The following is a 27,933-nucleotide window of genomic DNA, read 5'->3' as shown; positions in this document are numbered from 1 at the left end:
AAATGGATCAGTAGTTATTTATTTGTACTTATTCATCTGTACTTATTTATACACTCACCGCTGCACAAAGAATTTGAGACAACCATATGTTTCAAAATGACAAAAGTAACAAAGAACAACATTAAAATTAAGAACAGACCAATAGGGCCAAGAAAAAAAGGAAAATACAAATCCATCAACATAAAAGCTGGGTTTGAATTTCAAATTTGGTTACATGAATGGTTTTTCCGTTTGAGACACAAGTCTTTGTTGCTAATTCACATATCAGATTCATTTCATTGGAAACATTAAAACAGCAATTCTCTAATTTCCAATTATTAATATTTATTTCAAGAGAAAAATAAACACAAGAACTGAAAGAAGTAGTTGGTGCATATATGTCCCCATATCTACAGATAAAAATCAGAAAAATGATGTAGGCTATGATTACTTTCAAATAATTGAACAGTTTTCAAAACCAGTCCACTTTCTCTTTCAAAGCTCTGTAAGGCAGAAAATAAAACCAACCTACATTTTTCTTCTGCTCCCCTAACATCGATCATGGGTGACGACATCTCTACAAAGTTGCTTTAAATTGAACAGTCCTTTAAACTAATACTGTATTCCTGAAGTATTCTTAAACTAATACTGCATTCTTAAAAGTATAAAGAAGATGAAGTTGGCATCTAGGAAAAGAGAAAGACTCTATTGATCCCTGAAGAGACATTACGAAAGCCAAAGATCGCGTAAGCAGTCTGTTTGGCAGTGGCAATAGTGCAAGGGAAAGCTATTACTAAATCGGACTGTGCCCACCGGGCTGCAAGAATCTGCACACTGGATCTCATTTTGCTATTTGCAAGATTATTTACATTTTCTGCAAATTGGATAATACATATGTGTAAGACAAGCAACATTGCTTCTTAAATAAAGAAATTGTTGCTAAAAGAACAAATAAGTGATTGGCAAAGCCAAATCTGCTTTGGTCAAGTTCATGACCACATCTTTTTTTTTTAAGATTTTATTTATTTATTTTTCAGAGAGAGAGAGAGTGTAAGTGCACAGGCAGACAGAGTGGCAGGCAGAGGCAGAAAGAGAAGCAGGCTCTCCGCCGAGCAAGGAGCCCTATATGGGACTCGATCCCAGGATGCTGGGATCATGACCTGAGCCAAAGGCAGCTGCCCAACCAACTGAGCCACGCAGGTGTCCCCATGAACACATTTTTTTTTTAAGATTTTATTTATTTATTTGACAGAGAGAAATCACAAGTAGACAGAGAGGCAGGCAGAGAGAGAGAGAGGGAAGCAGACTCCCTGCTGAGCAAAGAGTCCAATGCGGGACTCGGTTCATGATCGAACCTGAGATCATGACCTGAGCCGAAGCCAACGGCTTAACCCACTGAGCCACCCAGGCGCCCCAGAAAAAAACATGACCACATTTTTAAGTCACAGATAAGATCGCCAGAGTGTCTACAGAGTCTTCCTGAAAAACACCCCAGTTTCAATGCTGAGAGACTCGGTAAGTGCATTTTACACCTTGGAAGCTCCTAATGGTGGGGGCAGGGGTGATATGCACATGGACGTGAATAACACTTTCCCCTCCTAGTAATGGTTTTTTGACTGGCATGAGTTGTCTCTTTGATACAAGCAAATTAACTGTTTTTCTAGCTTAAAATTTTAGAAGAACTTTTTTGCAGGTTTAGAGGATGCTTTGGAAAAAATGACATATTATTTTCCAGGAACTATAATCATTAAAAACTTTGGGAGGAGGGAAGAGATTCATGTAAACTGGCACTGTACAACTCAGGAATTCTGAAAGCTGTAGTTCCTCTTTAATAGAAAATGTTGACTTTTCCTTATGTTGTGAAAGGGAATGACTAAATAAATGACTCTTAGTTCTGGCTTCCAATTAAACTTCAAAAACAGCTTTCCATGTCCAGTGACTTCCTGAATAGTTCTTTCACTCCATCTCGGAATGCGCAATAATGTCATATTTTGATTATTATGTTTCTTCTTTGTTTTAATTGGTTTATTTTATCGCTGGTCTTGCAGAGGTACTGCGCATTTTCTATGTGTCTTTAAGCCTGTGGCCAGTAAGCACTTTCCTTATGCCTACTGTGCCAAGGGAAGAGGAAATTCCTCAGAAATGATCCTTGACCTGTGCTGCTTGGACACCAGCAGCATGGCATCATCTGGAAACTTACTAGAAAATCAAACTAATTTGGGGTCTCCACCCCAAATCTACTGACAAGCAATCTGCATTTTAACAAGATCCCTAAGTGAAGCAAATGCAAATTAAAGTTTGAGAGGCATTGCCTTAGATAAGCACATTTACTTTTCCCTGTTCAGGGATTTTTCTTCCTGGCTATCCTTTCACTTAGAAAGAAATGTAAGTGTGTGACCAGTGGCCCATTTTCAGGTCCACATAAAATAAAAGTAATATTTTTATTTTATATTAACCTATCTTCTATGTATTTGACCTTTTTTATTGTCTGAAAACATCACTTTCAGGGTAGGGGGATTCGTTTTATTATAGCAAGATTGTAAAGAAAAGGAAAAAAGTTACAGCTCAGCCTACAACATCTATTTTTTTTTTCTGCAAAAGATGAAACACTTGAAAGTCAAGCTTCATTAAGAGAGAAAGATTTTCTACCAACCCTATCTTTCCCCCCTTTTTTCAAATCACAAAGCAGATGGATGCAGATTCTAAGTTTTTTTCATAGAATAAAAAAAGATATCTATTCTACCTATTACTTAGGTCATGAATTTTTCCCTTCATTAGTTTTACTTGGAAAAATTGTATATTTATGGAAGAGCCACAAATATACTACAGGGTTCTCATGTACCCTTCATCCAGCTTCATATAGTGTTAATATTTTACAGAATATGATACAATAATTGGAATTAAGAAATTAACATTGGTACCATACTCAGACTTTATTTGGATCTCCCTAGTTTTCCTATCAATTTTCTTTCTTTTCCAGGGTCCAATCCGTGATACCACATTGAATTGAGTACATTAGTCTCCTTCTCCAAGCTATGATTGTTTCTTGGTCTTTCCTTGTCTCTCATATTACAGTTTTGAAGGGGAGTAGGTGGAAGTTTAATAGAAGGTCTCTCAATTTGATCTCATGTTTTCTCATAGCTAGACTAAATTTATAGGTTTGCGGAAAGAATGTCAGAAAGTAACGTTAGGCCATGAGCATTTATCCTTAATGTATAAGGATATGCTGTGGAGGAAATAAAAAGCCAGAAGATTGCTTCTTCGGGTCCCCAGAGATAGTAGGGAGAGAAGAGAGACAGAAGCAGCACAAGTAGATAAGATTGAATCAGGGTTCTGGTCATCAATATCTCTTCCACATACACCTTTTAGGGACTAATCTTCAGGGGAAGAGCAGTTTTGCAATATCTAGGTAAGTAAAGGGTGACTTGAGGCCATTGGGTAGTGGCTCACTCCCAGATTTAGGCTCTAAGCAATGATGTGTTGGTAGATGTTTAACAGCTGGCCTAGGGGAGGTGGAGATGAGGGAGAATGGAGCCTTGATTTTTTTTTAAGATTTTATTTATTTATTTGACAGAGAGAGACACCACAAGAGAGGGGATACAAGCAGGGGTTGGGAGAGGGAGAAGCAGGCTTCCCGCCAAGCAGGGAGCCCGATGCAGGGCTTGATCCTGGGACCCTGGGAGAAGGCAGACGATTAAAGACTGAGCCACCCAGGCACCCCTTGAGCCTTGATTTATAATTCCTCATTTCCATGGTGCAAATCCTTCTACCTTGGCTGATTTGAAACTATCAACATGATATCACTGAACAAAGTTAGAAAAGCTGTGCGGTAGTACATTATTATATAGTATCTCTACCAAATATATATGCAAAACATAGGTTAATAGTCCAATGTAGTTAAATAAATAGGAGATGAAGATTTTGAGTATTAATTATCTTTGCTTTTAATATAACTTGTTTAAATGTATGTTCTTATCATTTAATTTCTAATAATGGCCATGTTGAACAATTAGAGTGCAAAATTCCTGAAAAACTAAAACTTGGCTAGGTTATGAGCTCCTTTCAGGACTCCAGTTTCTAGGGGTTTATGACTATTTGGCTCAGCATCACATCCTCTGGGGCTCAGAAGCAACTGAACAGAGGTGGCAGCAGGTGGGTAGATGTACAGGACTTAGAAGTCATCCCTGCCAGGACACCTGGATAGCTCAGTTGGTTAAGCCTCTGACTTGATTTCAGCTCATGGCATGATCTCGAGATCATGAGAATGAGCCCCACATGGGGCTCCAAGCTCAGTGGGAATTCTGTTTGAGATCCTCTCTCCTCTCCCTCTCCTACTGCCCCTCCCCCTCCTCAAATAAATAAAAAAAATCTTTAAAAAAGCAAAAAGAAGGCATTCCTGCCTCCTAATGGCCTTTACGTGGAAAACAGGAGTCTCTGGAACTTCTTACTTCCCCAGTGAGACTACTGGTAGACTAGCAGCCATCTAGGAGCAGGGAAAGAGGCCACAGGGTTGGAACTTGGGCACTATGGGAAGTGTTCAGGGCTATGGCCACATACATCATTCCTAAAGATTAGATGGGACCTCGTTTCATTTCGGTGGTCCCCATTCCAGAGAAAAAAACGAATCCAAGGATCACGGAGTCTCTAGAGGATGGTGCATGCTACAAGGGTGCCACAAGGATAAAATAAGACCCCTGCCATCTTGTATACCCAAATGCTATCTTAAGAAAGAGAAGGAAGAGGGTAAGAATCTGAGAAAGACTGAGTCATCTAAACAGCATTACTCAAAATGTGATCTATGGGCCAGTGCCAGTCCACAAATGATTACTGGCCTGAAGTGAGATAAACACAAGTAAGAATTGATATTTAGACATTTTTATCACAAACCGCCATTGCCAGGACATTCTAGCATGTGACCAGAGGACTTGTCTTGTTGAACAAGATACAGGCCAGTGCAGATGTGTTGAGCGGGCACTGTGAGGGGCTTATGCCATGAGCTGCAGAGTCGTCATACGCAGGACGACCATGTATTTGATCCAAGGTAGAACAGAAAGGTCAACCAATTTTAGAAGTATTAATCTAAGACTTTTGAAACCCTTCACCTTTGAATAGGAATAACATGCTGAACAGTTTGAACCAGAGGTTCCAAAGTATGTTCCTTAGACCAATAATAAGCATCAACCGGGAACTCCTTAGAAATGCAAATTTAAGTTGCTACCAGATGTACAGAATCAGAAACCCTGGGGGTGGGCCCAGCAATCTGTGTTTTAACATGCCCTCTAGGTGATTCTGCTGTATGTTTGGAGTTTAAGAACCACTGGTTAGAATGTTTTAAGTCAAAGAATTGTGTTGGAGCTGCAGAAAAAGAAACACTATTAATTAAGTGCAAATTATTCTTGCTAGAATGCAGAGTTGGAACCCATGATGATCAGACCAGGTAGATAAAAAGAAAAAAACTGAATTTGCTTTGTGTTTCTGAGTGATACACAAGTGAGTGAGGCCAAGATGCGAAAGCTGAATACTTTTAGTGGGTGATCCTTTTTTATCTGCCTCTGAAAGCTTACCCACAGGGCCGTGACTCCACTTTGCAGTGTAATTCATTTCCCAGCCCACACCAGCTTGTTGTTGTTGTTGCTGTTTTACCAAAACAGGGTCACAGTATAGGAACAGAAGACTACTTCTCTAGCTTTACTCTCACCGCATAATTGCTGGATTTCTGGCTTTCCTACATTCCTACAACTACTACTGTTAATACTTCAGGAGGCCCCCTTGGCTCTTTTGTGTCATCTGTCCTTTTCCTTCTTTGCTCTCCGTTCTTGGTGCCCTAGTATGTAAGCTTCTCCATGTTTCTGCTCCTCCCAGGCAGGGTTGATGCAGGTCGAGCTTAGAATCTGGACAACCTGGACATCGGCTATATCACAGCCCAGAAATTCTGCTCCCCACCAGTGCTTCATTTTTTTTTTTTTTTTAACTGGGGGAAGCCTCCCAGGGCTCAGAGCATCTGCCAAGGCAGTCTTTCTCAGCCCATGTGCACTCACGTCACCTGGGGCTCTTGCAGTCATGCAGGTCTGGGCCTGCAAGTATAGGGTGGGCCTGAGGAGCTGCATTTCTCACAAACTCCCAGGTGACACTGACATTGCCAGTGTGTAGGCAATATTTTGAGAAACAAGGCTTAGATCAGTGATTCTCCTGCTTTCACATGGTCTTCTCCCCAAGTCTTCAACACAGCTGAGGGTGCAGAGTTGTAGGGTGGCCATCTGCCCTGGTTTGACAGGGATTATCCCCAACATCCTGAATGCTGGGCAAACCCAGATGATTGGTCATCCCTACAGCCTAAACCACTCTGAACAGCCCTCATCCCTCTCCTCCCCACACCCTCCCCACCTGACACTTGTATCTTGGGCTTCTAGACTCTCTCTTAAGATACTGTTTTCCCCCCAGGCTCTTCATTTCTCTTCCATCCAATACCTTCCCCTTGGGCAGACCCATCTCCACCAGCCCTAAAGACAGAGCTGCATTTTTCAGGTAGTGAGGCCAGTTGTAGGAAGAGCTGTCCATTTGTCTTGGTATGGAAGGTTCCATTTCATGTTTCCCAGCAGCTGGTCAGGACTAAGAGGCCCCCCTGAGATCAGTGAGAACCATATTTAGTAGTTAACTGATTTATTTTCATAGAAACTTTCTCATCCTGTCTGGTCTCTGTAGACCAAGCAGGTTTCTCCAGTGCTTGGGAATAATGCCGGCTCTGCTTTGCCTCTTAGCTGATGATGTGGCTATTATCTGGAATCAGGAAAAATCAAAATCTTTCACTCTGGGGCTTGGTGAATACAATGTGTTTTCCAGTATTTCCAGTGGTGCTTTATCGAAGCCATAAATTCTTTTAGGCAAAGCTTCATGCCTCATCATCCTAGAAATACAGCTCTGATTATATCCATCCACAGCTAAAAACCTTCATTAACACTGAATTTACAGCAGAATTATTTCCAAACTTCCTGCATTAGTACAAAGTAATGGTTCTCAAAACTTTGCTTTGCACCAGAATGACCTAGAGGGATTGTTGAAACAGATTGTCCGCCCCACCCCCGAGTTTCAGATTCAGTAAGCCTAGGTGGGGGCCCAGGAACTTGCATTTCTAATGAGTTCCCAGATGATACTGGCCCACAGAACTTACTCTAAGGACCACTGCTTCCCACCCACCCACCTAGCTATGGGTTACACTCCAACACCCAGCTACACCAAATATATTCAAAGACAACCCTTTATTCTCTGTTCATATTGCATGTTCTCCTACTCTGTGACTTTGTTTTGTTTCATTCATTTATTTATTCACTGTCTTTGTCCACTTAGGCTACTATAACCAAACACCACACCTGGGTGGTTAGACAACAGACATTTATTGTCACAGTTCTGGAGGCTGAAATGTCCAAGATCAAGGTACCAGTAGATTCAGTTCTTGGTGAGAGCCCTCTTCTTGGCTGGTAGATGGCTGCCTTCTCACTGTATCATCACATGGTGGAGAGAGAACATGCTGGTGTCTCCTCCTTTTCTTGTAAGGGCTAATTCCATCATGGGGCTTTGCCCTCATGGCCTCATATAAATACCTAATTACCTACTAAAGACCCCCCACCTCCTAATACTACCACATTAGGAGATGGGATTTCAGCATATGGATTTGGGGGGGGCACAGACATTCAGTCCACAACATTCATGGATTCGTTCACTCAATCAATGATTCATTGTTTTATAACTTCCTTTTTTGTTGACATATAATTGGCAATAAAAATTATAAAGACTTAAGGTTTATAATATGTTTTTTTGTATATACGTCATCGAACATTTCTTTTTAAAGATGACACAACTGATCCTGTCAAATGCTCTCATGGAGTTTATGGTATAAGGGAAGAGAGAAAAAATTTACCCTTTTCATTAACAGAGTGCTTCGAAGTTCCCCTAGAGATCTCACATGCAAGCTCCCCATTGGTCTTTTCCAGACCCCTGAAAGATCAATGAGGCAGAGGTTATTTTACACATTTCACAGATAAGGAAATTGAAGACCAGGGAGTATTTCAACAGAGGTATTGCCAACCCAGGTCTTTCCAGTCCCAGGTTAATGTTTTTTTCCACCAATCATGCTACTTCAATCTTGGTTCACTGTATTCCCTTCTCACTGTTGCCCAAATTGTACCTCTTCTTTAAAGCCTAATCACACCTCCAGCATGAAGCCTTCCATGATAACCATAATTAAAATAATGTATCCTTCTAATAAACAAAGATAATACTTTGTCTCTCTACTGGCACTTAAATATATACATATTTATATATATATTTTATAATATATAATTATAACATAATATATTATATATGTTATATAGTTATATATATTATAAATATATGTTATATATAGTTATATATTATAAATATATATTTATATATTTATTATATATACTGGCATTTAAATATATATATGATATATATATATATATATCCCAATCTCCATGAGAATAGGATCACTCTCCTTTTTGTTATGCATATCACTCAGCTCTCACCTTTAGTAGATGCTTACTAAAGCTCTAAGAAATGAAAAAAGAATAAAGGTTGGAGAGATGAAAATCCCACCCACTTTCTGAATCGATGGTTATATACATTAGATAATTAATGAAGAATAATATATTTGAAGAGAAAGCAGAGTTCTGCATTATCTCTTTATTTTCTATCTTCCATAATGGTGGTAGGGAGGACTAGCACTCAAGTAGTTTTCCTGTTCTAACATTTTGCCTTCATAACGTAACAGATAAATACTATTACTCTTGTTTTCAAGTGGAGATCCTGAAGCCCAGAATTGTTTAGACATTTCCCCAAATTCTGACACTGGTGGCAAGTTAAAAAGGGGGCTATACTCAATTCCATTTAACCCCATTGGCAATACGAACACATGAAATCACCTCCAGTTATACTATGACAACAATAAATTGTCCAGCATTTATCTACATAGCAAATTAATTCATTGTATAGTAATAATCTTGAGGCATCCTTTAGTAACATAATCTCTCACCTTATTATTGATTTGTCATTGATTCACCATTTGCTGGTTGAATCTTTTGATCCATTTCTGCAAAAAGGGAAAGAAATTTCACTTTACCATGTGACCAGTCATCACTAATTGTGAAATGCTGGCCTGAGACAGTGAATCTGTCTCAACACGTGGTATTGTGTTATAACAGAACAATCTATTAGAGAAGAGAGTGGAAAAGGTTTGTGGTAAATCCTGGAATAAAAAGTGGGGGTGGGGAAGTTAGATCCAGTTCCATGAAAAACCCCAAAAGAAACAAAAACTTTAGCAACAATGTGAAGCTCATACATTAAAGCAATTTGTTACACATTTATCATATCTTAGAGCTGAGAATTCTTAGAGAATTTAACCAAAGGACATTGCCGATTAACATCACAGGGCCTTGACAGAGAGGCAGGTAAGAGACAGACAGCATTCAGGAAAGCGCTAACTCACCTACAGGGGTTCAGCCCTGGGTTCTGCAACCAGTCTTATAAGAGCAGAGACCTGCAACATCCTAAAAACCAGACAGACACATGAAAGGTGATCTTTCTAACAAATGTATGAAATACCAATTTGCATCCTTTCCTCTTGTATGTACTGCAATATTCTACCTGACAAACACCTGTTAAGTTTTAATTGGCAAGGGTTATTTCAAGGTCTTAATCATTTCATTAGCCATTAAGACAGCTAACAGTAAATCTTGGCATCTACCATTTTTGTTTTTTGTTTTTTGGTTTTTTTTTTGCTTACAATTTCAATGACTGTTTAAAGGGATGAGGAAATTTTATAAATATCTTCTGAACTTCCTGGATCTGCCAGGTGGAAAAAAGTTTCAAAGCACATTTTCAGGCCCTCTGGGGTGTTCAATGCAGAAAAATTAAGTTACAACCAATGTCCTATTTCATAAATAGCTTTCTATCGTTATTCAAACTGTCAGATCAGGGAGCTGGTAAAAAGTCATTCATCCAGAGAAGGGTAAAAATTGGGGAAAGAGATAACTATTTTCTCAAATTCACTGATGATGATGTTAATATAATATTGGCTTCAATGGGCAGTTTCGATCACGCTTCTCCTCAAGATAAAATAAAAAACATTTCAGACATTTGATTATCACTGCTTCTTAGAAAGAGTTCAGAAGCTCCCCCTCAGCCAATGGTTCTTGGTTCCTAGATATCTTCGCACTGGGGAATTCTTAGTAAGGATGAAGATCTATATATAGAAACAAAACCTATTCCTAACGTGTGTGCCTATCAGGGGACAGGCAGGAGGGAATTGTCATTTTGTCTAGTCACTCGGGCTCTAAAATGATGAGGTTTCTTGGTAAAATAACAATACTACTAGATCACGCTTACATACTGAACTTTCAGACAATGTTCTAAATACATTTTAAGCGTATTTAATACTCACAACCACCCTATGAGATCAGTACTATAATTATCCTCATTTTATAGGATAAGCTGAGAAACTTAGAAACACAAGTTCAACAACCTGCCCAAGGTCGCACACCTAGTAGGTAATGACACAGACAGTCTGGCTCCAGAACCCGGGTTCTTACCCTATATACTCTATTGCTATTTTATGTATAAAAAGTGGTATTTTTTATATGAAGCATGACATATGTGTATGTGTGTATGTGTGTTTGTGTGTATGAAACACAATTATTAAAATTTTGAGAAAATGAAAACTGGAAGAAGAGAAAAGGAAGAAGTTCTACGAACTTCATATAATTGTCATGAGCCTTTGGGGATATTTGGTTTCAATCATATTATATGCATATTTTTTATTTGTTGTAGTTCTAGGATTCTGATTTTTTTTATCTTATTATATCAGAAGTATTTCCTCTGTTGTTAACAGTGTTCATGATGCTCATTTTTAATACCTGCATAATATTACATAGACTGGGTATATTACTCACTTGACAAGTCTCCAGTTGTTAGCTATTTAGGTTATTTCCAGCAGCCCAGGGCAGGTTGAAGTGCAGGTTGTGTAGGCAGAGAGCCTGGTTCAAATGTCTGTTTCTCTACTCACCAGCTACATATTCTTCAGCAGCTACTCAACCTCTCAGTGTTTCAGTTTTCTCATCTGTAAAATGAGGATATTAGTAGTAACTACTTGGGTTTCTGGGACGATAGACTGCATTAATTATAGTAAAGCACTTAAAACATTGTACAGTTATCAGTATCGTGAGTGAGTCTATAGTAAACATCTTTATACATAAAACAATTCATATTAAAAAAAAATTGTTTCCTAGGGGTGCCTGGGTGGCTCAGTGGGTTAAGCCTTTGCCTTCGGCTCGGGTCATGATCCCAAGGTCCTGGAATCGAGCCCCACGTCGGGCTCTCTGCTCAGCAGGAAGCCTGCTTCCCCTATCCCTCTGCCTGCCTCTCTGCCTACTTGTGATCTCTCTCTGTCAAATAAATAAATGAAATCTTAAAAAAAAATTATTTCCTTAATAGATATTCCCAGATATAAGGCTACCAGGTCAAAAGAAAGGAATCTTGTTTGTTCTAATATCTGATTTACACTGCCAAAGAGTTTCCCAAAAGTATTATATAGATTTCTATGCCACTAGTTACAGAAAAAGAAATCACTTTCCAGTGTACTTTGCTGACTTTGGGTATTAATATTAAATCTTCTATTGCTTTGCCTTCTACTTCATCAATCTGTTCTTCAGCTGTTTCTAGTTTGCCCTTAAACCCATCCACTGAGTTAGTTTCTGCCAGTTTGTTTCTCAGTTCCAGAATTTCCATTTGATTTTTGTCATAGTTACCAATATGCCAAAATTCCCCATCTTCTCATCTAATTTTGTTAATTTATTAAACACAGATATTTTAAAGCTTATTATCTGGTCTGTAGGTGTGGCTGGTAATTTTATTGCCAGACATTGTGTAATGAAAAATTGTAGAGATAATTTGAGCCTCTGGGTGATCACATCTTTGTCAAGTGGGGTTCTACCTTAGCTTCTAACAGGTAGTTATGTAAGATCCTATATAAGAGATCTCTTTTGGATTCCTGGCTCCCTGGGTTCTCTGCTTCTCAAATCCTCTCTGCCCTGAATCTGTGAGGCTTTTAAACAAATATTTGCTAGATTTTATACAGGTTTTCAACTTTTTCTCAGAGGATAAGTTGATCTAAATGAAAATAATCTGTAACAGCTGGGAATGTAAATCCTTGACATTAATTTTAAAATAATTGATTAAACCTAAATACAGCTTATTTTTGTTTTAGTGTATATTTAATTGATTATTAGTAAGGCTGAATGTTCTTACTTTTTTGCAAATATGTTATATATCATCTTTTGTGAAATGTGCTTTTAGTGTTATCTCTATATTGGCTAAATATGATTCTATTTTTATCTCATGTATTAGTTGTCAGCTGTGGAGTTTGTATGAGCTTCTGTTAATAACATGATTATTGACCCTTTTGTAATGTTCAAATAATTGTCCCTTGCCTACTGCTTGTTTGTTTTATTGCTGTCTTAATATAACCAAATCTATTTTATCTTTACTTTGAGATTTGTTACAGTATTTTAAGCCTATAAAAACAAATTCTTTAGATTTCCTACAGTTTGAGTTTTGTTATTTTATATGTGTATCATGAATATATAATTGATTTTTTCAGTTAATCACTCCATATCTTATAAAATATTTTCCCTTCCCTCTGATTTGTGTTCTGACATTATCAAATATTCCATTATTATATAAAATATGATTTATTTTGACCATATATTTTGCCTCATTAATTTATTTTGGTGTCAGTATCACATGGTTTTAATTATTATAACTTTAAAATATATTTTAATATATTTGATATGATTAGCCTGTCCTCATTACTTTTCTTCCTCAGAACTGATTTCTACTATTCTTTCCTACTGTCTTTTCCAGATTTATGTTAAAATCAAGTTCCTCTCACTGTACAAAATGTGAAAAACAAAAGAGGCTTTATTACTAGATTTCCCATTATGTCTATACTTTGGAAAGAATTAACAATTTTTTTAGATTTATTTATTTTAGACAGAGGGAGAGGGAAGGGCAGAGGGAAGTGGGAGAGAGAATCTCAAGCAGACTCCCCGCTGAGTGAGCCTGAATCAGGGCTTGATCTCATGACCCAGAGATCATGACCTGATCTTGACCTGAGCTGAAACCAAAAGTGGCACACTTAACTTTTAAGTGCCACCCAGGTGCTCCAAGAATTTATAATTTTAAAATGTTATTTTTAAAACCAGAAACCAATCTTTTGACTAATTTAATTTTTTTATAGCTCTCAAAAGTTTCATTTAGATAGGTAACATATTTCCATTTAAACTCAGTTTTATATATTTTGTTGCTCTTGTAAAATAAATCTTTTAGAGGTTTCTGTTTAAGCTAATGGTTGCTAATATTTAGAAATTCTACTGATTTATGTTAATAGTCATATGCTTGCCAATATTTTACTAATTTTGTCTATTCACACTTTTATACACTTCTTTGGGTTTTCAAGATATAAAAATATTTTTCCAGTCATAATGATTGTTTTCCAAAATATTTTTGAAATAATAAAAATAAATAAATTTCCAGAATATTTTTCCAGTCATTCTTTATAGGTCTTCTTTCTTTATTACTTTAAAAAAAGATTTTATTTATTTATTTGAGAGAGAGAGAGACAGCACAATGGGGCAGGGAGGGCAGAAGGAGAGGGAGAAGCAGTCTCTTTGGGGAGCAGGGAACCCAACTAAGAGCTCGATCCCGGAACATCGGGACTATGGCCTGAGCAGAAGGCAGATGCTTAGCCAACTGAGCCACCCAGCTGCCCCCAAGTCTTCTTTCTTTAGTGTTTTATTATATTGATAAGGGCTTTAAAAGTGTTTAATAACATTATTATGGCAGAACCATTATACCAACTTTTACCCCATCCTTGTTTTTAAACATGTATATTTCTAGTTTTTTAAAATTAATCTTGACTATTAGTTAAAAATATTTATTATGCTAAAAATAGTTTATCTTTTCTTCTTATCTTTTTATCAGGAACAAGTATTAAATTTTATCTAACACATTACAAACAATCTATGAAAATAATCATTTACTTCTTATTTAATGTACCAATACAAAATATTTCATTAGTTTAGTTTCTAATTTTGTAAACTTTTGCACTGCTTGGGTATACATTATTTTTATTATTTTGCTGTCATGAGCTCTACTGCCTTTTTAAAAAGTGCATTAAATTGTATTAGGTTTAAGCTTATTTAAGGCATTATTTTTTCAGTGTCATTATCCCTTTACTAATATTATAATAACAATAGTTACAAAATAGTCCTTTTTGTCTTATTTATGGTTTTTTGAAAAAATTCTGCTTGTGACCATGTTAGGCTGCAAATTTTTGCTCTTTTAGAAAGTATTTCTATGTCATTTTTCTTTAAATATGACTCTTAAGCACCACCAAATCATAAGACCTTTATTTTAATTTAATGTGAAGATCTTTCCATTTGAATAGAGTAATTTAAGACATTTATACTTGTCATAATTTCTAGCTTGATTGTACTTATTTGATACTTTCTTCTCAATAATTCCTTATTGTTTCCTTTCCATTTTGTCTTTTGAACTGTTTTATCTCCTACAATTATTTATAAAATAGATGTTCTTCTTCCCATTCAACTAGTATCTATATTAAATTGTTCACAACTACCCCTAAATGTATTCTTAGCTAATGATTTAAAAATAAAGCAACAGGGGCGCCTGGGTGGCTCAGTTGATTAAATGTCTGACCCTTGATTTCAGTTCAGGTCAAGATCTCATGGGTCATGCGTTTGAGCCCTGCATTAGGCTCCCTGGTCAGTGGGGAGTCTGCCTGAGATTCTCCCCCTCTGCCTGCCCTCGCCCCCCGTTCTCCTGCCATGTGGTCTCTCTCTAAAAAATAAATAAATAAATAAGCTTTCGTTTTCTCCATCTCTTCTTTCCACATTGTGGTTATTAGTTTCAGACTCTTCTTTTAAAATTAAAAACAAAAACAAAAACAAAAAACAACCTCCTTTTAGGATTAATTTATTAGAAACATTGTTTCCTTAGAAGAAAAACATCTAGTCATTAATATCAATTCTTAGTTCATTTCAATTTTCCCTATATTTGATTCCTTTATTACTTCATCTTGACCCTGAGTGCTTAGTTAGCCCTAAGCTTTTTTCCTGGAATTTTCTAGTTTTGATTTTTTTTATACATCTGACCACTTAGTGATCTAAACAGTATCTCTTTGCAACTTTTGCAGAAAGTACTCTAAGTTGTTATACCTTCTGACACTTTCCTGATGTAAAAATGTTCTTCTGTTGCTTTTATGTATGAGCCAATAATCAGGCAGGCATAAAACTTAAAGAATCAAACTTGTTTTGCTTAAAATTATGTGAGAAATTACACCTTGGCCTGAAGAATGTTCTTGTTCTGTAAAAGAAATATGAAGACAATCTACAAAAATATGTTTGTTTTCTTAAACACTTGAAGGAATTTTGTTTTTTCTAGAAATTTAAAAATTTACCAGCCTATTACTAGGCATTTATTTCTACCCCTTAATTTTGCTCAAAATTACAATATTACTGCAGTTTTTGTATAAAGAAAGTTTTCTTCTGTCATAAACTTTGATTTTTACTTCTAATCCACTTGCTCTATTTTCAGGGGAACACCCATTATTTTATTCATAAATATAAAAAATGTTTATCTAATACTAATAGCATATACAATGTGTTAAGCCCTCTGTTGGGGGTAGGGTTACAATAATAAGATATTTATTGCTCTCAAGGAGCTTATTTTCTAAGTTAGACCTCCATAATTTCTCTATCCAATTTCCTCTTACCCTTTAGCTTTTATTCATTTTCTTTGGATGTTTAGACCAGTTATGAAGTTTTTCTTCTGTATCCCTAATTTCTATTTCTGCAAAACAGAAATTTTACCTACTGAATTTTTCATTTAGTCTCAATCTATTCTTATTTTTACCTGTTCTTGTTTAATTAAAAACAATATAGTCCCTCCTGCTATATCGTTATAATTGCATTCCTAGAAAGCCCCATATTATCAGAAGGTTATTATAAAAACAATTATTTCAAGGAGAAAAGGGGTTGGGGCTAAGTAGTTTCAAATGCACAATAATAAGATAATTTTACTACCGTAATTTCAATAATAAATGTGCTTTTATATTTCTAAGTGTTTTTAACTCATGGGTCTATCAAAACAAGTAAATATGATTCTCAACATACCAATCAAGTAATGTAAGACTTACAATGTAAAGTTAAATCAGATCTTAGAAAATGGGTTACTACAACCATAAAATAAATTATATTACAGTTTGCAACTCTCCCAAGTAAAGAAAAAACTGTAACACCAACTGATCAACCAGCCATTCAAACAAACTTATTCCAAATATTTTTATGGAGTAACTGCATGTTTACATATATAACTATAGTTCTAAATATGCCATCATGTTAAAATTAATAATAGCAAGTACAATGCAAATAATGTATCTTAATGTATCCACTATGTTATCTCCAGTTCTATCTATAAAACCACAGGAAGTAGGAGAAATGATTGAACTTGCATATGGGAAACAACCAGTTTCTGGTATACGTCATGTGTTGGGATATATTCATTGCTTCATTTCCAAAATCTGCAAGGAGACCCAATAAAGTGGGAGCCCAAGAGAAGAAGACCTGAGGTCCTCAATGTGCTTCCTTCCACAAAATTCCACTTTTCCTGTAAGTTTGCAGTCAGCTTCTAGCATTTACAATAGATTTCAAGTCATTGGTGCACAAGGCCCAAGAAGCCATCAAAGGGAAGTCTTACCTTTGGTTATTAAAATTTCAAAATGCAATTCTGGCCAGGGACAACTTTCACCTGTTAGCATAGGAAACTCCCAAGGTATGTCCACTCTGCAGGCATAGGAAACTCCTAGTGTGTCAGGGCCAGCAACATAGAAGGCCACAGAGCATGTGAGAGAGCAAACTGGAATTGATGAAGTAACCTCTTCATTCCTTCCACTCTCTAGAATATGCTTCTCACATTTTTATTGTTGATTCATAAAATTCTTTTTCAGGTGGTTCTAAATCCTTTAAAAAAGTAATTCACCAGAAGAATGTTCATATAGTGCAACTCATTTGCGTCTTCCCAGAAGTTCCCCAAATTGGAATCTTAAAATATGCATATTGGGATGAAAAAACAGCTTAAAAACAGTTTTGTTAAATGTCTGTTTTTTTAATTCAATGAATGATTTTAAAAATTAGCTTCATTGTTTTTTAATTTACCATCTGTTAACTCAATAAATATGAGTTCTTAAAGTTAACCTAATTGTCTTGGAATTTGCTGTTTTTGAAGCTGATTAAAGTTATTTAAATTAATTTTATTGTATATCCAGACTAGAACAAAGCATGTCTGTGTTTGATTAGGTCTTGGCTAATAATTTACAAATAAGTGTGCTCATTTTTAAAATGGACTAATTTTGTTTCTGGTCCTTAATATATATCAGTCAACCTGTAGAGATGCAGAGATGCTGATGTTAGATACTCAAAGGGATAGTATACCAATATACCGAAACTAGTAGCCATTAAAATCTAAACAAGTATAAACTTCCAACAACTCTGTCTTTTGTCTAATAAAGAGGAAATCTGGAGAGAATATCAATTAGAATGCTATTTCTTTTCACCCTACGTTCCCAAGGATGAAAGGAGTTGCTATGTTTTTTAAATATCATCCTGCCTCTGGTCATAGTTTCTTAGACTAAGGGTGGACACTGAATCCAAGTGAGCCAATCAGACTCATCCCTAAGAATTGTGAAGACACAAAGATGGGCCTTTCTCTGGGTGGCTTGACGGAAACATCCATAGTGCAAGAACAACTGGCAATCATGATATGCTATGTAACTGAGTAGAGGTAACTCGTATTGCCATGAAAAAGACAGAAAAGAAATATGGAGAGAGAGGATTGACTGAGTTCCCTGTAGCACTTCAATACATCTACTCCCAAAACCCAACTGTACCCTTGACTTTGGATTCCACAAAAAGCTCCAGTTGTGCTTTTCCCTTTTTGCTTAAGCTCAGAGTCCCCTTCTATCACTTACTGAAGTCGAAAGAACTTGAACTAATGTACAGAAGAGAAAATCCCACTGGTAGTAATGATTGTTTAATCATGGGTTTTTAAGGCTTTATTCCCCCCCGACCCCATTTTCCTTTAGATGAGAAGCTCTTTACTTTAACATGTAATTTAGCTAGTCTTTCTTTTATGGTTATTGCTTTTATAGCTTATCTAAGAAAAACTGTCTATCTCCAAGTGATGTTTTCCTCTAAAACTTTATGCTTTTAATTCTACATTTAGATCTATAATCCACTGGCAATGAATTTTCATGTATGGTGTGAGGTAGGGATCAAGATGTTTGTTTGTTTTCTGTATAGATATCTAGTTATCCTAGCACCATTTGTTGAAAACACTTTTTTTGTGTATTGGGTTGCTTTGGTGGTGGTGAAAGTTGGCCGGGGTGGGGGTAGGGGTCATCTGAAGCCATCTGAAACTAATGACAGAATACTAAAATGCTGAGACAGTTAATTTGTTAACTTTATTAATGAGTTTAAAAAAATAATAGTAACATCTTCACTTAAAAGAATGAGTAATAATTCATTCATCGGAATTAATTTCTTCCATAAACTTGCATGTAATATACCTAAAATATATCTCACGACTAATAGTCAAATCTGTTTTCTGTTTCATGCTGTTATCAGCTTACCCCTTTCCATTGTCTATATAATATGCATCCATTCATGTTCCAGATATTAAAAGGAGCAAGGCATACTGAGATCCAGCCTAGGACTATATCTGTGAGATGGAACAAATTACATACATCCAAGAACACTAAATGAAACAAAACTGATGACCAAGTCAAAGCAGAATTCAACCACTGGTCCTGTCCGTTTGTCCCTCTTCTGTGTATCATACCTGGAACTTCTGCCCTCCAATTGTATAAATCAGCTTCCAAGTTGTTTCAGGAAGATCCAAAATTAATAATGTTATCGTAGATTTGAGATGACCTTGAAGTGTGATCTCGAAATCCATTGATTCCCAATGTGTAAGTCACAGATGACTTGCATACAAATCATCTTCATGACACACATAGAAAGTCTTTAATATTTGCCAAAAACTGGGGTAAATGCATGAGGCAACTGGCTCAGGAACTCTGAGTATCCTGAGCCCTTCCCAGGCTCTGGCGGGTCATCTTTAAGACTGAAAGGTTCAATATCTTGGCACACTTGTTATCCTTTTGTACCATAGCACTTGGTTTATTCTCATCTAATTACTTCTAAAAAATGTGCAGTAGTGGATGAAAAACGTATAGGTTTGGCTAATAAGCATTCTCTATTTCTGGAAAAAATTATCCCCAATTTATCTTGGAGAACAGTACCTCCCCCATTCTCAGCCTACACAATTTGGGTAGTGTGAACTCCTAAATCCAAGGTGGGCATTTGGCCCAAGGCTGTTGAGTTAAAGAACCATAGCCCTTGACCAGGGTTATAAGTGAAGGTATGAGCACATGATACACCTTGATACAGTCACAACCAGGTGTAGTTCTTTTGCTGGAAACTTTGAGAAAGAGGAGTGCTCTTTTGTTGGAGTTTCTGTATCAGAAGAATAGAAGATTGGAGGGACTAGCTTATTACAGTGAAGGAAAACTAGACTAAGAATGAAGTTAAAGCAGAAGTTGACACAGAAGAAAGCAGAAACAAGAGATAGTTGGTGATGTTATTTGAGCAGATATACCTAATTATGCCTAAAGTACTTCTTACACCCTATTTCCTACTAACATGTATGTTTGTTGAGGGAGTTCAAGGATAAAAAGTGAAACAAAACTTTAATTTATAATTTGGATTTCGGCCCCTTTCAACCCAGGTTTCCCAAATCCATATGGATCACTGGATCCCTGCTTTATTTCTACCAAATCTGAATTTATGGACATGGAGCCGAGGAATCTGCATTTTTAAAAAATAATTTTTATTTTTATTTTTTTTAAAGATTTTATTTATTTATTTGACAGGCAGAGATTACAAGTAGACAGAGAGGCAGGCAGAGAGAGAGAGAGGAGGAAGCAGGCTCCCCGCCAAGCAGAGAGCCCATTGCAGGGCTCGATCCCAGAACCCTGGGATCATGACCCGAGCTGAAGGCAGAGGCTTTAACCCACTGAGCCACCCAGGCGCATTTTAAATAAGCATTCTATTTAATTCCCATGCACAGTAAAATTTGAGATATACCACTGTGTGGGAATAAGGAGTGAAAAGAACAAACATTCCCCACCCTGATGTTTGTCGACATCAACAAAATAGTTTGTTATAGAATCAGAACTACAGTCCAGTTTTCTTCTTTTCTTTCTGGTAACTTGATTTCCCTAAGGTCATGCACTATTACTTTTTTCCCTACTCCAACACATTTTTCATCTAAAATGTAAACATTTACTAATGGCAAAGATTCTACATTTGGGCAGCATTTATAGCATATAAAAATAGGAGGTGCTTTAACAATTTTAAGATAAATGTTACTAGTGACTATGTTCTGGACTTGGCAAACATTTCCACAAAAGTTATAGAAGAGAAAAGCATTCCACTGTGTGTGTAGCTGTTTTAATACAAAAATAATTTCTTCCAAAATCTTTCAGTAAAAAATAAATATTCCAGAAATAGAGGCCATAATTATTCTCCAGCTTTGAGTCCCCTTGGCACACCAGCAAGTAACCCAGGAGGTTCTTGCTTCTTTCTACCCCACTTAAATTTCAGTCAATTCACTTTCACTGCTTGTTTACAACCCAGGATTTCCTCTTATTAGAATAACAATGAGAGCAACATTAACAAAAGAAAACACCATCTTTATTGACTACTAACCCTGTAGAAGCCCAGGCATTTGCTAACTCCAGGAGTTGAGTACAGTGGTAATCCCTAAGGAATGGATGAGGAAATTGAGGTAGGAAACTAAGAGACTTGCCCAAGGTCTTGCTAATGACTAGCTGAACCTGGATTAATCCAAGCAGTTTGACACCTATGGCTGCTCTGCCTACATGTATATAAATTTTGTCTATTTTTCTTTTTAAAGTTCACTAAAATATTATAATCTGCTCATGCTGCTTCTTTGTATTCAAAACTCATGGAGCACATAAAATGGGTGGGTTTTATTCCATAAATTATACCTCAAGAAAGATGAATTATAAAATTACAAACTGTAGAGCCAAACTGCTAAGAATCTAAAGACTTGATTACCCAATGAATTGAGTGGCTTTAAAGATATGGATGTGCCCCTGTATATATAATGTGTGTGTGTGTGTATATATGGTATACATATATGTATGTATATGTATGTACACACATATACACACACACTATACCATATCGCGTTTGGCCTTCACTAAAAATATGCATAAGCTACACAAAAGGGTGCCCGTGTAGTTTTACAAAGCCTGGGAGTACAGATTTTAGGGCCTGCTCCAAGAGTCATGTATTTAGCTGGCATTCCTTTACAAGGTAGGACATTAAGCTTAGTCCTAGATAATATTCTGATGCTGTGCTGATCTTTATGTCCTACTCTAAATGATGTATGCATTTTTAAAAACCAATAATATTTATCTAAGTGAAATAAAAAAATTACCTGTGATCAATATAAGATCATTATGCTCTTGAAAAATTAACAGTCTAACAAAGGAAGCATATGGCATAAGGAGTCCTCAAAAAATGTGCCCTCCTTCTAAAACTTCAGTTTTTTACTCTTTCATTCATTAGCTCTTCAAATATTTATCAGGTGCCCCTAATAAACATGGAAAGTTGTATACAATAAAAAGGGCAGTATTATAGACGGCTTTGCATCATCCCTCAAATGATATTATGGAATATCAGTTACAGGCCCCCAGGCTCGATTCTTCCTGTCCACTTTGCCACCAGAGAATTTTTTTTTTTTTTAAGATTTTTATTTTTAAGCAATCTCTACAGCCAACACGGGCTTGAACCCACAACCCCGAGATCAAGAATCACATGCTTCACCAACTGAGCCAGCCAGCTACCCTCAGAGTGATCTTTCCAAAGAGTTCTGTTGGTGTTACTCCCATCCTTATAACCTTTAATGACTCCCTACCTCATAAGGTAGGAGACATTTGACTGGTGGTCTTTACACTGATTGTGATCTGGAGACATCTTTTCTCCCCACATGTGTACTTTAAGATGAGGTAAGCTTTCAACATTTAATATTTCCACTTTTCACATAAAACCAAATTAGCAACTTCTCTTTAACAATTGGAAGACGAGGGGCACCTGGGTGGCTCAGTTGGTTAAGCTCCAACTCTTGATTTTGGCTCAGGTCATGATCTGAGGGTCCTGGAATAAAGACCTGTTGGGGTGGGAGGGATGAGGGCAGAGGCCTGGGTCCCTGCTCTGCTCCCTGCTCAGTGGGGAGACTGCCTGAGGAATCTGTCTCCTCCTCCTGTCCCCTGCCCCTCCCCCACTCTCTAAAATAAATAAATCTTAAAAAAACAACAACAACAACAACAACAACAGAACAAAACCCAAAAGTAACCTCAACTGGAAGACCTGACACTTGGCATTATTGGGCAGAAAATATATTCTCAGGATTGCCACGGTTTTCACGCTGCTTATGGTCTCAACTTGGTCTGCTTTGCTCACTTGTTTCCATGCGTGGCCTAGAGTAGACAGAATTTGCAGTCCGACAGACAGGATACAGCTTGTCTGCAAGGTTCTTAGTTTGTAGTTGCTTGATTTCATCCTTCCCAAAGATCTCATGTTGCAGCCCCACCGAGTTCCTGGTAGTTCCCTTAACAGCAAGCTTGGACATCCTCAGTGCCTTTCCTTATATTAGTCTCTCTGATTGTAATAGCCTCTATCTTCCTTTTTTTTTTTTTTTTTTTTGCCTAGAAGAGACTCATTTATCCTCAGTACTTAGTTCAATTCTTCTATGCAACTTTCCTAAATCCCGCCAGAGTTATTTGCTTCTTCCCACATGTTCCTGTAGCACTTTGTGCTTCTATTGGCGTTGCAGTGGCTTTTCCTTCTGTGAGCCCAGTTGGAAAATGTGTTTCTTGAAAAGAACTCTTGACCATCTCCATATACACAGTCCTTAATAGAGTATCTGGCATGAATAAGTGAGTATTTATTGAATGAACAAAAAGATAGATAAGTGAATGAATGAATACTTTCATGAAAGTTTTTTATTTGTGTTGCAAAATTTTGATGTTTAAAATAAGGGAAGTAACTATTCAAGACAAAATTTCAAAATCTGATAATGATCATGACATCTTTAGATAACACTTTTTTTTCCCCTCCAGATAACACTTCTCAAAAGTTCCTGTTCATGGTACCCTTTCTCGGAAAACAAGTCTTGAAAAAATAAAATACATATAATTTAGGAAATACATAAAGAGTGGCTTAAAATTGACAGGGCAGTGCAATTTGGGGGGAAGGGGTGGGATTGTAGGGCTGCATTCAAAGAGAGAAGAGATGGTGAAAAAAGTCACAGCATGCATGTCTCCCTATAATTTGGTGGCCTCTCCAGCAGTGTTTATCTTGAAGAATGAAATATTTAGGCCACAAAGGAGAAGGGTGGGATTGTTGAGCTGGAGGATATCAGTGCTCAAGGGTCACTAAGAGTATGTTAGTCCTTAAAAGCTGTGCACCATAGCTCTCTACTTTAGGGTGCAAGGTAGGCTGCACTATCTGGCCTCACTGTGATGATTCTATAGAACCATGCAACTTGTCCTGGCCAATGAGTTGTGAGCCCAAATAATGTGAGTTACTTCTGGCTATAGAATTTAAATGCCAGCCAGACACACTCTGAATGATCTTTATTTTTCCCATAGCAACATGAAACACTCAGGATGGCGACTTTTCTATCAGCCTGGGACCCTGAATGAGGAGACATGCAACAGACAAGCTGACTTGCAGGGGGCTCAACACAACCAAGAAAACAACTTCTGTCACTGTAGATCACTAAACATTGGAATTGTTTGTTATTCTGACACAAGATCCCTCTCCTGACTAATAGAACACATTTGCTCTGCTTGGCAGAACTAAGACTAATGGTTGGAAGTTTTAGGGTTTATAGGATTTATGAGTTTTAGGGTTAAAAGTTTTAGGGAAGTCTGTGACAATTTTGTTCAATTTTTAAAAATGTAATAAGGTATAAAGTATAAAGATGGAATGAACTACTTAGGATACTCCTCATTTATACAAACAATATACATTGAACTTTACCCTGTAGTAACTCTTCTGTAGATAAAATCTCTACCTTGAGGTAGGTTTAAGTGGTGAGTTCCCCTTCACTTAAGGTGTTTGCCTTGATAGCCCCTAAAGGTTTGACTTGACAAATCAACTTCAAAAATATATTCCAACCAGGATGGGTACTTCGTCTCATCTAGAAAAGAAAAAAAAAAAAAATCTATTTTCTCAAATGTTCTTTGGATTTCATCTATTTACAGACCTATTAAGTTGTCTTTTCGCATTTTGATGTCATCTGGCCACCAAATAAACTCATTGAAGGCCAATGCTGTTTTAGCTCTCCTTTCCATCTTTCTGACACTATTTAGTAGGCAATATTTGCTTCTATTCCCCACAGAAAAATAATCAGCTTTGACCCTATTTATTATTAATGACCATTTGATATGTTTCATATTTACTTGTCGTTCAACCATTTAAATCAGATTTGGACTTGTTAAAAAAAAAATCTAGGAGCAGAAATATATTACCCTAATAACTTTAAGGCAAAATACCTTTTTATTCCGGAAAAAAAAAAAAAAAAGGCTTATCCTAGTACTATTGAATTTGTGGCCAATTACAATATTTCATTAACATCTTAATTCAGTAAGTATTTAATGTATTCCTACTACGTGCCAGGGGGCAAGGTTTACAAAAGAGTTTATCAAGTTATGTTACTTAATGCACTGTACGCATCATTACATAATTCTGTACTATAATAGAGCCTGTGAGCTCTCTGTTCAAGACTATTTAGGGGATAAAAAGCAAATTCAAAAGGTTGTGGAAAATGTTCTTTTGGTTTAATGCAGGGGAGAATATCACACTTTAGATTTGGGGGACTTAGTTGATATTTCTGGGAAATAAGTAAGAATGTGTAAGGGAAATAAGAGTGTGTAAGGAAGAAAAAAATTTGATCTTTTTTTTTTTTGTATTTCAATTTCTGTTAAGCTTCACTTCAGCCTTTCAGAACTAGAGAATCAGCTGCCTGCTATAAGAAATTGCTAATAAGCACTAATTAAAGACACAGAATTTTTTCTTTCCATTCCAAACCTGATGTCATTCCCAGATGGAGATATTGGTACTAGTTAGGCAATTGAGTAAAGTAAGGCAGAAGATTTGGGGTCTCTTGGATCTATGGACACAGAAAGTGGTCCAGGAGGGAAAACTTGTGTTTTGTTTTGCCCATGGCATTGATACCTTTTTGCTTTGCTTCCTAGAACGAGGAGCTGAGGTGGGCACTTGTGTCTTAGAAACGAGGGACGAGTTCACTAAAATAACACTAATTCATAAACTTTTTATAGTCTTATATCTTTGGAATTGTTGCCTTTGCAGAAAACGATAATCAACTGAAAAAGATGGACATTCCAGTGGATCCAATACCACTGATAGGAAAGAACTGGTATATCAGAAAGCAGCATGAATACTTGTGCTATCCTCCTTTATTTAGAAAAACCACACAAAAATACAGCACAGTTGATGTGCTGTTACCAGGACTTGAAAGTAGAATCAACCACTGTGTAAAAGATAAAATAAGACTGCACGGAATATGAGGATTTTCCCAGCGTGCTTTATTCATAGACATCTGACAGAAGAGGACCTAACAGAGCTTTTAGGAAAAACTGAATTCTCAGCCCACAGTCACTTTCCAGGAACTTCACTGCAAACAGTGCTCTGCGCTGGCGGGATGGAGATCTTAGCAATCTCCCTCCTGCTTCCATAGTTTCCTTCTCTCTAAATACAATTATGTATGGGGACTTAATGAGAGAGCAAGCCTTGTGTGAAAGGAACTCAAGAAAGTGCAGCTTCTAAAAATACACCGAGGCGGCTCTATAGTCCTTATTGTTATTACAAACTGACGTTTTGCAGTTCAAGCTATGAACCTAACAACTACACACACACACACACACACACACACACACACACACGAAGAAAAAAAAGTAGACTGTTTTTCCTTTTTGCAATCCCCTTAACTTTGAGTAAACAGTAGTAATTTTCTGTTGTCATACTCAATGCAAATTTCCCCAAGACGACACAACACAAAACAAAAGACGTGTTAGCTTCCCACGAGCGGGGTGGGGGTGGAGGATGGCACGAAGAGAGGGGCAAAGTTGATGGAGTTCTCACTTCTCCTTAGCCTGGGGTCCTGAACCTCCAAGTCACTCTGCTGTTGCAGGGGGTTTCGGACTTTCAGTCACCTTCTGGGCGGGTTCCCTTGCCCCTCTCCTCCGTCAGCTCCCTGTCATTAAATTCGCATCACTTGCACCCTTTGCTTCCAGAAGAAACTGGACCTCTCAGTTCGGAGTCTTTTCCCAGTGGACAGCTGCCGACGGGAGGATACATATTTTAAACAAACAGGCAGGGGCGAGGGGTGGGGATCTGCAAGAGGGCCCCCCTTCTTCTCCTTCCACCACGTGTTCCTCAGTTGGGGTGCAGCACTCTTGGATGGGTGCTGAGAAGGGCGAGGGTGGGGTGGAAGAAGATGGACGGAGCAGGCTGTAAGGGAAGGAGGCCCCCTAGGAGAGATCGTCTCGACTGAACATTGACGAGAGAAAAAAAAAAAAACTGGCCCACATGCCCCTAGTGGGGAGCGATACACCCCACGCGGGCTGGGTTTGGGGGGGGTGCGTAGGGCCCTCTCACCTGACTTCCTCCTCTGCTGGCACACACACTACAATCACCCGCCCCCCCCAAAAAAAGCCCAGCCAAACAACGAACAACAAGAGGAAGCGGCAGGCGGCAAGAGGAGGGGTGCGCGTGGTGGGGGCCCGGGAGAGGTGAGGGGGCAGGGTTGGTGGGCGTCGAGAACCGCGCCGAGAACCGCGCCGCGCACCCCTAAGCGTACTCCCAGGCGCCCACACTTACCCCTAGCATCTGAGGGTCCGGTCTTCGGCGCCAATCCCAGCGCGCGCCTCTCGCCCGCCCTCGTCCCTCCGGCCCGCCGCCCCCCACACCCCGGCCGGCGCGCTGGGAGGGAGCCTGGGAGCGGCGCGCGGCGGCGGCGGCAGCGGCTCGGGCTCGGCTCGGCTCGGGCTCCAGCGCGCTCAGTGTAGCCGGCGGCCGCCGAGGCTCCACCGCCAGGGGGAGAAGCCGGGGCGGGCGCTAGGGAGGCGGGCCGGGCCCTCGCCGCCCCGCCGGCCAGCCCGCGTCGCACAAGCTCGGGAGCGGCGGCGACGCGGGGTCTGCCGAGCCCCCGGGCGCAGCGTGCCCGGCCGAAGGAGCCGCGGCTGGATGCGCGCCCCGGGGAGCTGCGGGCTCCCGCGGGGGGCGCCCCGGCTGCTCCGGTGCGCCTCCAGACTGCGGGCGCGGCGACCGCCGAGCGGAGAGCAGCTCCCGCCGGCCCCTTCCCCCTCCCGCCCCCGCCGCCGCCCCCTCCCCCTCCCCCCCCCCCGTTAACATCCCCTCCCTCCCCCCCCCTTCCTTCCCTCGGCCCCGCGCGCTCGCTAGCTAGCTCCTCGCCTCGCTCTCCCCTTTAAACGCCCACTTCGGATGGGGAAAGAAGACAACTTGAAGTCAAGTTGCAATTAACTTCCGCGGCAGCCGCAGCTCCGGCGGCGGCGGCACAAGAGGCAGAAGCCGCCGCCTCGGAAGTCCGACGCGCCCGCCCGGGGAGCTGTTCCTGGTCGCGGGCCCGCACTCGACAGCCACCGCCGCCCCCAACGCCCATGCCTGA

The 27,933-nt window shown here is 38.7% G+C and overlaps 2 protein-coding genes across 7 annotated transcripts in view; one reads left to right on the top strand and one right to left on the bottom strand.

Annotated features, from left to right (window-relative positions):
* Window positions 1-27,927, bottom strand: LOC309860818 (uncharacterized protein; the record flags this gene model as incomplete). The annotated part of the gene is made up of 6 exons (XM_082723262.1): window positions 1-7,971; window positions 9,482-9,542; window positions 10,944-11,110; window positions 24,298-24,423; window positions 27,126-27,725; window positions 27,768-27,927. 3 exons carry the CDS (start codon window positions 27,925-27,927, stop codon window positions 24,329-24,331), a joined length of 855 nt encoding a protein of 284 aa, XP_082579388.1. The 3' UTR covers window positions 1-7,971; window positions 9,482-9,542; window positions 10,944-11,110; window positions 24,298-24,328.
* The window catches only part of SATB1 (SATB homeobox 1), a 101,586-nt gene continuing 100,622 nt past the window's right edge, over window positions 26,970-27,933 (top strand). For 3 of the 6 annotated variants that reach the window (XM_082685197.1, XM_082685210.1, XM_082685204.1), the window contains exon 1: window positions 27,397-27,933. The gene's annotated coding sequence lies outside the window, so the exon portion shown is untranslated. Of the gene's footprint in view, window positions 27,038-27,396 lie in introns of those variants that run through there. The other 3 variants (XM_082685201.1, XM_082685205.1, XM_082685208.1) reach the window with 2 other exon arrangements.

Source organism: Mustela nivalis, assembly GCF_964662115.1.
Source record: "Mustela nivalis genome assembly, chromosome: 1".
NCBI lineage: Eukaryota > Metazoa > Chordata > Mammalia > Carnivora > Mustelidae > Mustela > Mustela nivalis.
The sequence above is the reverse complement of the archived record's forward strand: the minus strand, read 5'-3'. Positions and strand labels throughout refer to the sequence as shown.